Source organism: Cornus florida, unplaced genomic scaffold (genome assembly GCF_030987335.1).
Source record: "Cornus florida cultivar Cherokee Brave unplaced genomic scaffold, ASM3098733v1 CherokeeBrave_3.0.0_Hap2_Chr10, whole genome shotgun sequence".
Lineage (NCBI taxonomy): Eukaryota > Viridiplantae > Streptophyta > Magnoliopsida > Cornales > Cornaceae > Cornus > Cornus florida.
The window spans coordinates 73,557,482-73,574,708 of NW_026775580.1; the positions used below are offsets into that span (position 1 = coordinate 73,557,482).

Genomic DNA, 17,227 nt, shown 5'->3' on the forward strand with positions numbered 1-17,227 from the left:
AACAAGGAGTTAATTGACACTTACTTATATTAGAGAAGTAAGGTGTGTCAAAGACAGGAAGGTGAAACCGAACACCTATATAAGGAAGTGGTGCGTGGTGTGTGTGAAAAGTCATAGTGAGTTGATTTTCGACGACTAGAATTTTCGGATTGATTTTATGATCGGTAAGTTTATCATTAATTGGTACTGCGTCGATTCAGTTGCAAGGTTAGCTTTTGACGATGCTCCAAATTAAGTAATGGGTGCAGACGGAAAGTGGTGGTACCAGACTAATGGTACTTTTAGTAGACAGATTGAGAGGAGGATGTAAGGGCTGAAGTTCACAACACTTAGTTCATTCTTCATTCTGGTGGAAGTATGATGTTTCTCGATATGGAGCAGACTTTTGGAGGATCAGGATGAGGGACAAAATGACTTTGTCTTTCAGTCCAATATTTATTAGATATTTGCAATGAACTAGCAGAGATCGTTAAATCTTTGTAGTCCTTTTCTATACAAAAGTGGAAATGATAGAGCATTTTCACAGATTTAGTCGAGAGATTGCTGATTATACCAAAGGATCAGGATTCTAGATGGGATATCGGTTGATTTCTAATGAAATCAACTCCATTTTTAGTTTATTTTGGACTGGTAGGACATTAGTTCATATAAATAGAGTGGATTACGTGACGACTTACATGCATAAAAAATGGGGGTCAACCTCAAATATCGAAGCTGACCTGGAGGCAGTGTTACCTTACTTAAAAAGAGTATAAGGTACTAGAGGAGGATTTGTTGCATCTGTGAATACTGTCGGAGTGACTGAGATATAAAATTTGTAAAAAAATTTCTTGATGCACTCGGACGGTTATACGGAACATCGAGACATCAAATGCCAGTTCTAGTGAACAGGTTTAGAAAGAGAAATGTATATAACTGTCTATACGAGTAACACCTGTTAGAAACAATGAGTCGGACTAGTCAGAAGTAAACGGTTGGTTACGATAATTGCCATGTATAGGAATTTTAATTCCATAAGGATGAAAAGTGGTGAATTAAGCAAGTTTGCTGATAGACCTTAATTCTTGTAATGTTCACTTTTGGACTTCGCATTAGTTCTACATTGCACTGATAACGGAAGTATAACTGTGCTTCATATCTCTCAACGGGGGTTTGGATCGAGAGTGTACATTGATCATGGAGGAAATACTTGGGATAAATATCCTAGGTTTTTATGAAAAGATGGAAGTGCTTATTTCACTTATTATATTATGGACACAAGAAGGTTCATATGACCACATTTGGGGTTTTTATATTAATAGAGCATACCTATTACCTGTTGGTTTGGAACGGCAACAAGGGTTGTACAATACGACCCTAGCTTCCTTAAAGGATTCATTGGGGAGAAATATTCTCCTTTGTAATGGATTGTGTGTGGTTTGGTGGTGGCGGTATGATTTTGTAAATTGGTACACTCATACACTAAAGTTCTCAATCAGGAAACAGTTAATTGGGAATGTCTTTCGTATTGGAAGCAAAGTGCGTTTTTGAGGAAGGTCAGTTATTATGTCCTAGATCGACGTTTCATGGATGGTAGTTCTCCATTTAGGTGATAACCTATCGATTAGTGTTTTTAAAATATTGGGATGGGATGCATAGAAGTTTTACATATCTATGTTATAGAACTTGGAGGACTGTGGATCTTTACCCTGTATAAAAACATTAGGCAAGGATGAGTAGTTGCTACATACAACTTATGTGTTGAATAATTTTTATGTTTCCTTCATATTGGACCCATAAATTTTCTTGGAGGTTTTGGAATTCCATGGAGCTCCTACACAGAGGCAGCGTCCACAGTGGAATGTCAATGAATTTTAATGAAAATAATTCAGAATTTTGTGAATTTCGAGGACGGAATTCCGTTTGTTAGGGGGGAAGAATGTAATACCCCTAATTTTGTAAAGGATATAATTGGAATTTACATTTTTTTTTTTTTTTGTGCATTTTAGGTGCTTACGTGACTATGTGTTATGTGGTTTCTGTTTTATGTTTAATTGGTTTCTTCACTTGGATTGGTTGTGTAAATGATTATTTTATTTTTGTCTAATTATTTACATTAATTGGTTATTTTTTTTTTCTTTTATTTAATTAAATTAGTTTTAAATTTTTAAATGTTTTGTTAGGTTAAATTATTAATATATTTCATTTTAATGTTAAATTAGGGTTTTAGTTTGATGGACCACGTTATTGGGCTGATTAGGGTTTAGTTGGGTGTCCATCTCTAATGCAAATAGAAGTAGGGTATATATGCCTATATATACTGTTATAAGTTTGCTTATGGTTAAAAGCACCAACCCTATTCACAAACAGTGAGCATATAGAGGGACGTGAAAATAGAGAGAAAACTGTAAGGAAAACAAAGGGATTTGTTGTTAGAATTTCGGCTGCAGATTAAAGGACGGGCCTAGGAGGAGGGAAGGTTGCACAATAAGAGATTGACAGTGAATTGGACGTTGTCGGAAAACCTAGGAAGACGGCGACAAGGTTTTTATTCAAAAACCACAAAGGCAAGTTATATTCTGTCTCTCTCTCTCTCTTTGCCCTGTGTTCTGTGCACCTAAATAGTCTCTAGAGTTTAATTAATCATTAATTGAAACCATATATGTTCATTGTATGCTATATTCATGATCTGTATGTGGTGAAATTAACTTTGTAATAATTCGCACATGTCTGCGTTTAAATTTTGTTCTTTCAGTTTGCTAAATCAGTACTGTTGTAAATACTGGAATTGTTTGCAACCATAGAATACAAAATATGGGAATGCTACTGGGATTATATATAAAACTCATGGGGTCAGTATTAGCCTATTTAAATATGTGTTGCAATTTATTTTGTTCCAGTTCGTGCTTATTGAATTTCAGTTTTAGTCTTTAAGCATGTTTAATCAGTAGGTGTTCTAAGATTTTTCAATGATGCTAACTAGTGTAACTAATGGATTAAATGATACTAGATACTCTTAAGACCCTTAAGATTAGTTTTAAAACCAAATAGAAAAGTTGCAATTGGCTGGAGTTGAAGCAGGGGTCAGAAACGGAGTGCAGTTGAGCAGGGGACTCTTAGAGGAGGTGAGAGCCGGCTCCATGGAAGTGGGAGCCGGCTCCCACACTCTTAGAGCCGGCTCTAAGGTCCTTAGAGCCGGCTCCTATGCACAAAGAGCCTGCTCCAAAATTGGAGCAGGCTCTCCCTCAAATTTTGTTTTCCAGTTACGTTTTGATGCACTATTGAGACTATTTGAAGGTGGAACTGTTCTAGTTAATTAATGGGACTTCACATAGGGATTTAATGGGTGATTTGGGGTGTTATTAAGACCTTAAATTGATTTAAGTGATCTTAAGTCAAGGGGACAAACAGTATATAATTAATGAACTTCTTATGCTGATAACGGAAGAAAGACGGATTAATTACTTAACTAAATTTTAGCAATTTAATAGGCTTGAGTATGATTATGAAACTTAATTTTAAATGCATAATAAGGTCATTTACTTATTATTTTTGATCTATACATACTCTGGAAGTTAATTGTTGAAGTATTAAATCTTTTTCTGCAATCAGATAGATTATTGGTTGGATTTAAATTGCTGGAATGTTAAACACTGTTCTACAATTATTTGGAATGGTTTGGACTGTAAATTGCTAAAATTTTATTTATATGCTGTAATTTACATGGTTTTGGATTTAAATTGCTGAAATACTAAATACTCTTCTGCAATTATTTGGAATGGCTTTAGACTGTAAATTACTAAACTATTGTGTGTTTGTTGTAATTTACACGAATATGGAGGATTGTATGCACCGGTATGGGACGGTGACATACTAGGATGGCTTAGATCAGAAACGTTAAGACCTACCCTATTGGAATAAGGGAATGGATTATAAATAAATCCTACTTATATTTATGCTAAGTCAAAGAAGCTGCATAAGCTAAATGACTAGCTGGATTACTTGTTATCTATGTTGAGTCAAATAAGCTGCACAAGCTGAATGGCCAACTGGATTTCTTATGGATGGTTAGGAACAGATTTAAAATATATTTTTATGGTACCACGATATGAGCTTGAGTCTCAGAGTCGTTGGTTAGGGCGCGTATATGCAGTGGATGCGTAACTGGCTATGATGGGTTGAGGTGTACCCTGTTAGGTCTAGGTACTCATGCCCACCTTTGGGTGTGTTTTTGCATGTTGCCTTCTATCCAGGTTGAGACCCCCTATATAGTCCAGTGAATGTCCCTTAGTGTGGATATTTATATCTTTATGGACTAGATAGCTATTATTGAGATATCTAGGGTGTATCTGCGTAACGGGTCACTGTATGGATTGCAGTTAGAATAAAATTTGCATGTGGGCCTGACCCACTCTTATTTTTACAGGTGTTCATCGGTTATAGGCTTAGAGCTTGATCGTGCTGAGGAGATACAGTCATTCACTCCACCGACGTTGTAGGATTTTATTTCCATGTTTTAAACTTGGGTTTCTTCCCAGCTATGTAAATTTCCATTGGGATTTTTATGGGTCCACTAGATGGATTCCCGAGTTATATTTTTGGAGAACGACTTATATCGGAAGATTTTAAATTATCAATGAAATTTATAAGTTTATTGTTTTTGTTCTTTCAGCGTTTTTATTTATTTTTGTTTATCATATTTATATTCTGTGTTTGATTATTGCTAATTGATTTGATATCCTTGGGTAATCGGGCGTGGGCTTGGCCAACCCGCATCCGGAGATCCGGGGGTATCACGCATATGACACATTGTGTCTTTTATCTCTTGTATAGTACATGTTCATTTTCATTTTTATTTCTTTATTTTTCTTACATTTTGTTTCATTGTACACACTTTCATGAAAAGAAAAATATAAAAACTTTTCACCTTTGTGCCTTTATGTGTCGTCATGCTACTTTCATATTTTCTTTTGGGCTTGATCTCATATCTCTCTTTCATCTTGTATTATATTGCTTTAGAATTCATGATTTGATTATTCTTATATATCCCATTTGATATTTGATGTGAGTTTGCTAGTGTGGTTATTCAAATAGGTTGTTGATTCCATATTTGGGGAAAACCCTTTTCATATTGGATCATTGCCGGACTTCATGTTTTCACCACCACGATATACTTTTTCCATCTTTTCCATTGTTCTCATTGCACATTGAGGACAATGTGCGGTTTAAGTTTGGGGGTAAGGTGTCTTTGTTGCATTCTACTTAAGTTTGAGATTTAAATGCATGATTGAGCTTGAGATCTAATTTAGCAATGATTTTGATCTTTTGAGGATTATGATACTTAAAATTTAAAAATTGCTTGACTTGAGAGTCCAATACTCCTTGTATGCCTTGTGGATGCCATTTAGGAGTAAATTTTTCAAAAGATTGATATCTTGCTTGCACTTGTGGTCCACATCAGCTTGATTTTATGATTACTTTGAGATTCATTATAGGATTCTACACTAGCATAGGCGCACACTAACATTTATTTGTGGGGTACATGCTTTATTGATTATTGATTTGGTTATATCCCAATTAAGCTAGTAGTGCATTGAAAGCTTTCATTCTTGATAAAGGTGGATAATAAACCATTTTCACTAAGTTGCCAGGATTCTAGCCTCATTAAGCACTGGATTTCTCGCGCCGAAAGATGGAAGGCCCAAACTCTAGGTCAAAAAAAAAAAAAACAAGTTTGTAAAAGCAAATAAAAAAAAAGTGAGGACTTCTCCCAAAAGGTGAAAAGTGGGAATTGATTAGATGGAGGTTGTTTTGATTTGTAACCTAGTTGATTTGAGCTTGTAAGTCCTTAGGGGTGTTTAAACACCTAATGCCCTAAATCCGTTCGGTTTAGGAGTCATTGACCTAACGTTTGACCTCATGGATCTCTAGAAAGCTTAATAGATCAACAAATTACACTATACTTCCATCTTTAATCCTTACAGAAAAAAAAAAAAGAAGAAAAAAAAAATCGAGTGAAAAGAATAAGTGCATCTAGTTGAATAAAGCTTTAATAAAAGTTTCATTCTTTGTCTTGATGATCGGTACTAAATTTGTGTGCTAGTTTGAGTCCGGATGTGATCATTTCTTTAGTTGGCTTAGATAGCAACATATTTGATGCCGGTTCACTTAAAAAAGATTCTAGAGTTGTTTTGATTTGCATGATCATTGTCTTGATGTGTGGAGGATCATACTTGCTTACATGTTGTTGAGATTTTGGGAGATTGCTTGGAAATTGTTGAAAAATTACATACTTGAGATAGTTTCTCCCAATGCTTGTTTGGAAAATTGGTGTCTTTTTCATGAAAATGAGCTTAATGATTGTGAGTATCATTTCTGGAAACCCTCACGAGATTTCACTCGTCCACTAGGGGTAACCTAGGGGTTTAAAAGGCTTGTTGCATATGCTAAATGCAATCGTGTCCCCTACGAAAATGGCGTTATCCATTTATTAATTTCTAGTTATAGTTGTTTAGTTGTTCATTTCATTTCTTAACCTCGTAGTTTATTGTTAGGGACTAGCAATATTTAAGTTTGGGGGTATGATAACTGCTGAAAAGTGTGCATTTAAACCCTTTAAGCTTGAGTATTCTAAGACCTTATTCTATCTTATTTTCCCGTTTTAGTCTAATTTCATGTTTTTGTCTATTTTAAGTCAATAAGATTAAAATGAGCTAATTTTGGTCCATTAAGGTCTTTTTGGAATCAAAACTAAGTCTTGGTGAAAAATTGGAGCAAAAAGAGGCTGATGCTTAAAATTGCCTAGTTAGATCGATCGAACCCTGATAGATCACACCATACCTCTGATCGATCACACTATTGGTTGGATCGATTGAACTGTTCACGGAAGTTATAAAAAAACAAATCTAAAGCTCATTTCGAACCAACTCGGGCTGTGCTTGAAAGGGAAATTCCTAGGGCCGAGTTCTCACATTTTTGGGCTCTAAAAGCTTTGTATATAAGAGAGATTGAACCATTTTTATAGAGATATTCATATATTTTTGCATTGAAATTTCTATATTTTCGTTAGTTTTCTATCTCTAGAAAGTTAAAGTTTAGGGTTAGAAGAAAAGAGAGAAGTGGAGGCACATCTCTAGATCCACATACTCTCTATCTCTATAGCTTCAAATAAGAATAAAAAAAAAAAAAAAAAAAAAAAAAAAAAAAAGAGGAAGAAGAAGATGGAGCCATGTTTGGAGCTTTCCCTTGAGGGTTTCATAACCACATCCACCTCCTCCATGATTGGCTAAATCTACACTTAGGGCTTGGATGAGCCCTAAGTCTTATGTAATATAAACTCTTGTATTTCTATTTTTGGGGATTTATATATATTGTTGTGATTAGTGGTTAGCCTTGTGATTGTTCATTTAATTCTTTTTTATGATTCTCTATTTTAATTACATGTTATCTTATGTGTGATTATTTGGGAATTGATCTCTACACTAGATTCTCTATGTTGGTTGCATGTCTATGTGTGATTAATTAAGGATTTAGTGATGGCTAAGCATGGATTTCATTCAATGGGTTTGTCAATTAATTTGATGGATTATGCTTACATTTGATGGGTTATTCTACAATTTAATTCATGCTTGTAGGTAGGTAGACAATCTATGCTTGGTTTGATACTCCACACTTATTATTGCAAATTCCATGATTCTTTAGATTGATGTGTGCTCTCATTAGACCCATTTGTTAACTAATTTATGGATTATGCCTTTGTCTTGGTGGGTTGTTCTACACTTAGTTTACTTGTTGGTTAGATAGACAATTCACTCTTGCATTAGATAGTTCACACTTTTACATGCAAATTGTGTTTATGTTTGTGGCCACATCTAGATTGCAATAATGTATTCCCCATTAATGGAAAGGAAGTGGTTAATTACATGAGCTTAGTGGTGATTCCAACACCCTAAGACCTCTCTTCATATCTCTTAAATCCCTATATCTCACTAGTTTACTTTTCTTGTATTTTAATTAATTACATCATAGTGTAATCAACCAATCCAACCCTCCTTTGCAATCTTTTGATACGCCAGAGTCGAAATAAAATTCTAACATGTATAATCTCTGTGGAAGATCCCTACTCGCTATACTTCATTAGTTGTAGTAGTGGTTTTATAAATGTAAATTTGACTAAAAAGGCTTCTTAAACCACAATCATATTTTGACCTTGCGAATCGACCTCTCGCATTAAAAAGTCCATTTTCTTAATCATTTAGAGGAAGGGGCGAGACTCGTTAAATTTTGACTTGGCATCATGCTCGTTAACATCACCATAATCTCTCTCCTCAGAAGGAAGCTACCCCTGAGCAAAACCAAGCCTGAAGCCTTTGGCATAGCGAAGATTCGTAATCTAAGAAAAACGGTTGAACATCTCCAAACCCCCATCCTTGTAGGTTTGAATAAGAGAGTTCGCCTTCCCGAGTTATAAATTAAGCTCAGCCGCATTGTGTTCAAGTTCCTTAGCCCTCTTGTCAAAATACTCAATTGACTTGAGCTGCTGGATCTTCTCATTCTTCTCCTATGCAAGGGAAGCCTCCAAAACACTCACCCTCTTTTGAAGGGTGGTAGATTGATTCGCCTAAAAGGAGTAAGCTGACAGCTTTTTCATAATAGTGAACATCAAAAAAGAGCTCTGTGCAAAAAACAACAAAGATTTGTCAAGAAACAAAGATGGGTAAAAAGGAAAAAAGAGGAGTTAGAAAAAATTACCTCCATTATAAACTTGGGAGCAAAAGAAAGCAAATCGTCAACATTCTATTGCTGTTGTAAAATCTCATCCCTGGGCGGCCACATCCCTTTGGCTAAGCCCATCAGCGTTTTCAGGTCTTCAGCCCCAGAATCACCAATGGTGATAGGAGAACCATCAGCCTTCAGTATTTCAGGGAACCACTTTTCGGCAGACCCCGTTAAATTACCCCCGGCAATGTTAGTAGCACCAGGAATTAGGGCACTTTTACCCCCTAAGGCCCCAGCCATAAACTTGGGGCTCTTCAAAAGAAAATTATCCTTCGTGGAAGGACTCTTAGTCCCTGACTGAATGCCTGTCTGCTTTTGAGAAGAGGAGAGCTTACTCATCTTAACAAGGATGTTTTTTCTCTCCTGCAACAACTTAGCAGCTGCCCCCCTCTCCATCTTAGTCGTACGAGGTTTTGGAGGAAGAAATTCCATCGCTGATTGAGAAAGAGAAAAAAGGGCAGGCGATAAGTGGCTAGCCTCAGAATTAGAAGCGTCAAGGTCGATGGGCACCTCAGGATTTTGAACAATCACCGGAGAATCCTTTGAGATCGTCTCAAGAAGAGAAAAAGAGAGAAGGACCCTAGTAGAAGGAATGTCACTCCAGACTCTTTCTTGCAAATAAGCAAGACGACTATCTGTAAATTTCGAAGAGAAAAAGTCAGTTTCGTGACCCAAGAAGTCATAAATGTAACAAAAATGTTTTACGATAGAAACGAAACAAGAAGACTCGCCTGAATCATCGAATGCAGGAACGGATGGGGTATGAAAGCTCAATCGAATGAATAAATCCAAAGCGAACGAAGATCTCCACTCCCCTCCGACTTTAACAATTTTGTTTTTCCACTCCTTGTCAGAAGTGTTAAGGTGAGAGAAAAGAGCCCTACCCGGTCTAGAATGAGAGTGGAATCTACCCTCTCCACCTTTCGTTCAATTAAGTGTATAACAAAACAAAAGATCGGCAAAATTCAAGGTCAGACCTTGAACCTTGTTTACAGCAAGAAGACAGGAAATAATGTGAAAAAAATTAGGGTTAACTTGGAGAGGTGCCAAATTCAACACCGACAGGACTCGAAGGTAGAAAGGATTAAGGGGAAATTGAAATGCAGGAAAATGTAAAGCCGAAAAGAGCATCTCGCCTTCCTCCAAACCCTCGCTTGTACTGAAATTCAAGTCATGATCGTATTCCTTAAGGGTAACGTCAAAAAGAACGCGATTTTTCTTTCTCAACTGAGCAATTGAAAAAGACTTCCTTTCTACAATGTCTACAGGAAGAATTATAGGACCCTTGGCATAATCACTCAGACTCGCCGCCGCAATCCTCGACTCAGAATCAGACATATGAACACTCTGAGTTCATTCGTTACTTTCTTAACTCATAACGTAAGAAAGAGGGAATAAAGAGAAAGACTAACCTCAGCAAATGATAGAAGATATTGTAGCAGCAATCGGACTTTCGCTTAAGCTCGGGAACGGGATCACAGATGTAGACACCCAAATGACGAGAACACGATATATAAGCAAAGAGAGGCGGATAACGGAAAGGCGAGCACGAGACCCCAAAATCAATAGCACAAATGGTAATGAGAGGCAATAATAGTTGAGAAAATTTCTCCACTTCCCAAAGACAGTTACAATTCCTTATATAAATCAAATTCATAAAAGAAATCGGGGGCAAAGTGTAGAGCGAAAAACCCCCACCAATCATAACACACCACATGGCAGCAAAAGAGTAGCCCGCGACTAAACTAAAAGCATCCAGAGGCCCATTGTCAGTTGGAGGCCCAACAATAGGAGCCAAATGTGCATGTTAGTTCAGCCCAATTAAATAAAGGAAGCTCCACTTGACATAAAAGCCAAATGGGTAGCCCAATCTCAACAGGTCCATAAATCCATAACACTTGCCATAATGGTATGCACACGATCAGTAAGTGTAAACATTCATGTCTGGGAATAAAAGCCAGGAAATGGCTCCATGTAAATCTCTGAAAAAAAGCTTATAAATAGAGCCTGAATGAGAATGAAAAGGCATCGAATTCCCATCATTGTTATTCTCTTCAAAAATTGCTTTTATCTCATCAATATTCTGCACACTTCTCCTTAATTTATTTCTTGTTCAAGTGTAAAAATCTGCACCTACACATATATCTTGTAAATATTGTGTATTGATTAATTAATTAAATTCATGAGATGGTCGTTGAGTTGTCTTATGATAATATGAGTGTATTAATAAATTCATGAGATGAGTTGAGGTGTCCTATGATAATGTGAGTTGAATTATATATAAGACACGGGTTCATATGCAGGAGAAATAAATCAGGTGGAAACTACATTATCATTTATAATTAAATTTGATAATAGAAGATGGGCTCTCTATTTGCAAATAATTTAAATGGATCACGAATTGATAAATACGCTAATGTAAACACACTTTAGTCGATCAAGACATTTAATTAAAGAATTAAGCACACTTAATTCCCTTATTAAACACTATTAATTATGGTTTACAGAACTGCAACAATAGGATATCCATATGGGTTTTTAGTGGATCTTCATTTTCTTTAATGCAGTATGCAGGAGGAGAATCAGTGCTTCTTTTCCTTTTCATCTTTCTTATCTTTGTCATCACCACCAACCGGTACCACTGCAGGAGTCATCTTTCTACTTTTCTTCGGTTTTTTAAATTTTGGGAGTTTTGGAATACGAGGAAAACGTGTTATTGAGTGGCCCGAGCCGCCATGGCCTTCATCGTGTCCGTCTCCATCCTCAGCAACATCGGTATCTTCTTCATGGTCTGCTTCTTGTTTTATGCCCACATTAAGTGCATATCCATGAAGAAATAAGAGAGGGAGCTTTACACAGGTTAAGGGTTTCAAATCCAAGTTGTTAAAAGGGTTGTTTGCTATTTTTGTTTGGAAGATTTGGATGGAAAGGAATTCAGCTTTACATAGTGGTTATAAGGTTTCATCTGCTGCTGCTGCAAAGGATATTATTTGGGAAGTTTTAAGTTTTTTTTCTCTTGGGCTTGCTGATATGCTCGTTATATTTGATGTGGGGTAACATCTAGTGGTAGTTTGTTTTGGAATCAGAGTGGCACTCAAGTTGCTGACATAGTTCAGCTGGACTGAAAGGTTTTGCCACAAGTTTTGGTTTCTGTCAAGTTCTTCTAAAAGCATAAATTGGTCTTCAGGTCTCCATAATGGGCTGAATTTTTTAGTCTGTTTAGGCATTCTTAGCTATGCTATGTATTTGGATTAAGTTCCATCTCTTTTTTCATTTAGTTTTTGCTGGAGATTTGATCTCCTATTTGTAATTGTATTGCTTTTTCATTATATTTTATTCAAAAACATCCCATTCAGGAAAAAAAAATAAATAAATAAGAGAGGGAGAATAAAGAGAAGAAAGATGACTCATAACAAGACCGCCATAAAGATTAATACTTCTTTCTTAGAGGCTCTTGCCAAAACCCATTCTATATTTTACTCTTCCATCTTTATCTGTATTTATATTTGCAATAAGGTGCTTCCAGGGTCTGACAACAATGCTGAAGATATCTCCCACTCAAATTAGAAAGAACAATTCCTCACTTCCAAATTTTCCCATACCCTTTTCCTCTGTTTTTAGCCTATTTATAGATTGTTACAGATATTTTCTAACTAACTTCTTGAACTGGGCTGTTCTTCTGGGCCTTCCTTCATTATGGGTTCAGCACCTTCCGTTCTGAACCGGGCTTTTTTCTTAATTTTATCACCCTGGGCTTAATTAGTAAAGACTCGGTCTATAACAATGGTCTTTGTCCGGCCCGCTCATAACCTCATGGATCATACCCAGCCCAAGTCATTTTCGGCATCCTCAAATGCCTAAATAAAGAAAATACTCCTAAATTAATACATTTTCTCCACAATACATGACAAAATAATAGTATGTTATCAATATGCGCGTTGGGCTGGCAACAATGCCTAAATATGGGAAATGCTCTTATATATATATATATATATATATATATATATATATATATATATATATATATATATAGACACACACACTCCATAATACTTGCCAAAATAATAATATAGAATGGTTGAATTTGCAACACATGCCTCGCGTTTTACTGGTCTGAATTTGTTTTATTGGTCTGAATTTTTGTTCGAGGCCTAAACGAAGTCGGGTTGCTCTCAAGTTTTAGATTTAGTATATTTCATTTACTAGGTTTCTTATTATATTCTTTTTATAGAGAATTTATTTTTATGCTTATTTCTAGGATTAATTTCCTTGTAAGATTATATTTTAGTTATTAGGTTTTCTCTATTTTTAATATTCATGTATTGCAAGAACAAAATAGAACCTTTTATCAATAATATTTTAGAATTTTTTATGAATTTATTTCTTATTTTGTGGATAGATTCAAAATACCGTACTTTGTGCATTCGGAGTAAAGTCACAAAACACGAGATAAATTTATAAAGGATTCTGAAATATTATTGATAAAAGATTATATTTTGCTTTTGCAATAATATATATTTATAATAGAGAAAACCTAATACTATAAGGAAACTAAAATATAATCTTACAAGGAAACAAAACATACAAATGCGCATAAAAATAAATTCTCTCTAAAAATTCTAAAAAATATATAGGAAGAAACCTAGTAAATAAAATATACTAAATCTAAAATTTGAGAGCAATTAGAATTCGTCTATGCCTCGAACAAAAATCCGGAAATAATCAACAGACCTCCAAATAAATAATAAAATGCGATTTCAAAAACCTACACGAAAGTTTTCAGCCGAAAACCAGCATGTCACATGAGCAAAAGTTGGTGGGTTTTTCTCAATGCATTGTTTTTATTGAAAAAGCACTATTTGCATGTTTATCGAAAATGGACTTGTCAGAACTGTTTATCAATCAAATAGGAATGGACCTATTATCAAGTGAGTGGGTGAGTTTTTTTTTTTTTTTTTTTTTTGGGAGGAATATATACCCCTAAAATATTACTAATGCCCTCCTGAAATTATTACAAAATTTCAATCTTGCCTCCTCTTACCTAAAGTTCTAGGTTCGTCCGAATAGTTCTTTTGTAACATAAAGAACTCCTCACCGAACAAAGATCAAACCAGACAATCTTTTTCTTCTTAGATTTCTATATAGAAAAAAGGTTCATTGGACTATACCAATCAGTTGAAGATGGTAATATTGATTCCTAAGAATATTTGAAGAAAATGAGATAAACAAAATGTAAATCCTTGATGTGATTTTATTAATTATTGAACAATTGGGTTTCTAGAGCATTGATCTCGTTGCGCGCATTTACCATCCTAATGGGCTTTCATATTGCGAAACATTAGTACTCTTGCAGTTAGCATCAATATGAGAACATATTTTATGTAATGAAGGCAAGGCATAGGTGCATGTTTAAGATGGGATTAGGTAGCCAGTATAACATCATAGGATGACCTGTAGGTCTTTGCACATTTTGTGTTAGGAGGGACACAAGTGGTTGACATGGGACTAACTGGTTATAAATAAAAATGGGAGGTATATTGTTGTGATATTTTTATGTCCTTCATAGCAATTGGATTGTAATTCACATTTTTTTTTTTTGTTAATAAAATCTGGGTTAAATGCTTTACATATGTCTTGTAAATATTGTGTATTGATTAATTGGTTATAAATAATAATGGGAGGTATATTGTTATGATATTTTTATATCCTTCATAGTAATTGGATTGTAATTCACATTTTTTTTTTTTTTAATAAAATATATGGTTAATTGTTTTACATATATCTTGTAAATATTGTGTATTGATTAATTCAATTCATGAGATGATCGTTGAGTTGTCCTTTGATAATGTGAGTATATTAATCAATTTATGAGATGAGTTGAGGTGTCCTATGATAATGTGAGTTGAATTATATGTATATGACGGGTTCATATGCATGAGAAATAAATCAGGTGCAAACTACATTATCATTTACAATTAAATTTGATAATAGAAGATGGTACTCTCTATTTGCGAATAATTAAATTGGATCACGATGAGTTTTTAAATACGCTAATGTAAACACACTTTATTGAAAACATTTAATTAAAGAATTAAGCACACTTAATTTCTTTATTAAATAAAATTAATTATATTCAAAACACTACACAACAAAATACTTATTTTCTTTTGAATTAAAACAAAAACAAAAACACAAAAACAAAACGCATACCAAACAGATATTTCGATCATCTATCTAGTATCTACTCTCTCGTTGCCTCGTATCTTTTCCTCCTCCTCTAAATTAAGTTAGTATATTAATTTTTCATATTTTGTCAAGCCCACTCATAAAAAAGCAACAGAAACTAACTTCATTTATATACCATTCCAAATAGTTGTTTATTTTTATTGTTAACTCATACTATAATACCTGTAACCTTCAACTATAAGCATATTTGAAAGGCTCAGCTAGCTCCCACCATGATCAAGGCCCAATTAATTACTGTAAGTTGTATTAATTTAATTAAGGGCACTTGTGTTTGCCACCATGAGTGGTCATGTTGGCGTAGCAAGGACACACATCTTCGTTACCAGAAGTGCCTGGAGGTACACAGTTGCAACGCTCACAGCATGTCCCGCATGCCCTCTTGCACAGGTTCGGCCTCGACGATAGCCGGCACCTCCCGGCACATGCAGAACCACAATCTGATCGATTCATGTATAAAAGTTAACAAAAACGTTCACTTAGATTATTATAATTAATTTTTATGAAATATCGATGATTAATCAATAATACAAGTACAAATAAATTAATCTATGGTCACATGCAATTAATTATCATCACATTAAACCAACCTATTTGTTGGAGGAGAGAACGCCTTATTCCAATATTGTTGTTCAACTGCAAATCAGAACTTCAATTCATATTAATACTAGAAAATTAAAAAAACAATAAATAAAAAAAGGAGAAAGATTATATATATATATATATATATATATATATATATATATATATATATATCGAAAAAAAATTACCGCTTGATCAGCTTCAACAAGATGGAATACTAGAAGAGAGACAAGAAGTGAAGCAATCAAAGCCTTAGAGATGGCCATTCCTGAAGAGATTCCAAATATAATATGTTTTAATAATAAACCTTTCTATGTAAAATGAGGGACAGGGTTATGTATTTATAGAGAGAGAATGAAGAGAGAGAAAGGTGGTATATATTGTGTGAGTGATTTGGTGAGTAAAGAACGTATGGAATTATCTCAAGTTTAGCAATGCTTCTCGTGTGCGTAAAGCCTAAATTCATTCACCTGCAAAAATTGCACACTAAAATGAGTTGGCTAATTATTTGCCACGGCTCTTTAACAAAAAGAGCAACGTGTGGTTGAATTTATTTATTTATTATTTTTTAAAACCAGGTGTGGTTGAAATGAAAATGTTGCTTTTATGGAGCAAAATTTTCATTGTAGTAGGCCTGTTTTTTAAAAAATAAAATAATAATAATAATAATAATTCATTGTAATAGGCCGGTACCAGAAGAAAAGCTAGACTAGGTGAGCCTTGCCAACCCTTTATTCCAGGCATACCTGTACCACAATAATTGAAATGCATATTTGATTGTTTCAATGGGTGATATTTAAAAGAAATTTTAGCACACATTACTTAATTGGTTGTTAAACGTGAAGGAGCTAGCAGAGGCCAATAAGTTACTGAGAACTTGTTAATAGTAGCTTTTCTTTCTATTCATTTCATTTCTTTTTTTCTTTTTAAAAAGAAAGTAATAATATTAGGAGGGTACCAACTAATGGTGAATAGTTATTTTCAATTATCAAGAGAAATAATGACAATGCAAGAGGCGGGAGTTAATTCACAAAAAGCGAAAGTGGGAGTGAGAGCGAATTCGAGAGTGAGAACGTGAAAGTGGCAGAATTAAGTCATAAATAATGAGAATTTGAACTTGAACGTGTGCGCGGAGCGTAAGAGGGGGAACGCGCTGGGAGCGTGAGAGCGACACCCATTAAGAATGATTGTGTGACTTATGACGGAAATATTGTTAATGATATTTTAATAAAAATAATTATATCACCTTCAATTTTTTAACTTTACACTTGCTTACGAAATAAAATAATTATAATAAATTATTGTGATTTTAATTATGTATGTATGGTTATTATGTGACATTAAATGTTTTTATTTAACTTTAATTCTTTCCTTGCTTTTCTTTTTTTGTTTTGGGACATCCAATGTGCAGGAGTCATCAAAAATGCCCTGGATACCTTCTCCAATCTCTTTAGTCTGACCCCTGAGCCTTCAAAGAGTCACCCCATGTTTTGTTCTGTTCCTGAATCCACTAGGAATGAAATTTGCACTCTTTTTCAATTTCCTTTGACACTCTCCCCTTCACAAAATCAATGATGGGAATTCAAAAATGCTCTTCTATCGTATTTGGGTGGAGAGAAATAATTGGATCTTCAGAAACAAGTCA

General features: G+C 34.7%; 1 protein-coding gene across 1 annotated transcript; it reads right to left on the reverse strand.

Moving 5' to 3' along the window:
- Window positions 1-15,258: 15,258 nt before the first annotated feature.
- On the reverse strand, window positions 15,259-15,848 carry LOC132279261 (gibberellin-regulated protein 1-like). Its single transcript, XM_059781190.1, has 2 exons — window positions 15,747-15,848; window positions 15,259-15,453 (listed from the first exon to the last, which is right to left on the reverse strand). The coding sequence occupies exons 1-2, from the start codon at window positions 15,846-15,848 to the stop codon at window positions 15,259-15,261; spliced, it is 297 nt and encodes a 98-aa protein (XP_059637173.1).
- Window positions 15,849-17,227: the final 1,379 nt, after the last annotated feature.

Bases quoted from the DNA above. Each gene is read 5' to 3' on its own strand.
- LOC132279261 (XM_059781190.1), bottom strand. From the start codon at position 15,848: ATGGCCATCTCTAAGGCTTTGATTGCTTCACTTCTTGTCTCTCTTCTA. The intron at 15,454-15,746 runs ATATATATATAT...TAACTTTTATAC, and splicing joins TTTTTTTTCGATATATATAT to ATGAATCGATCAGATTGTGG.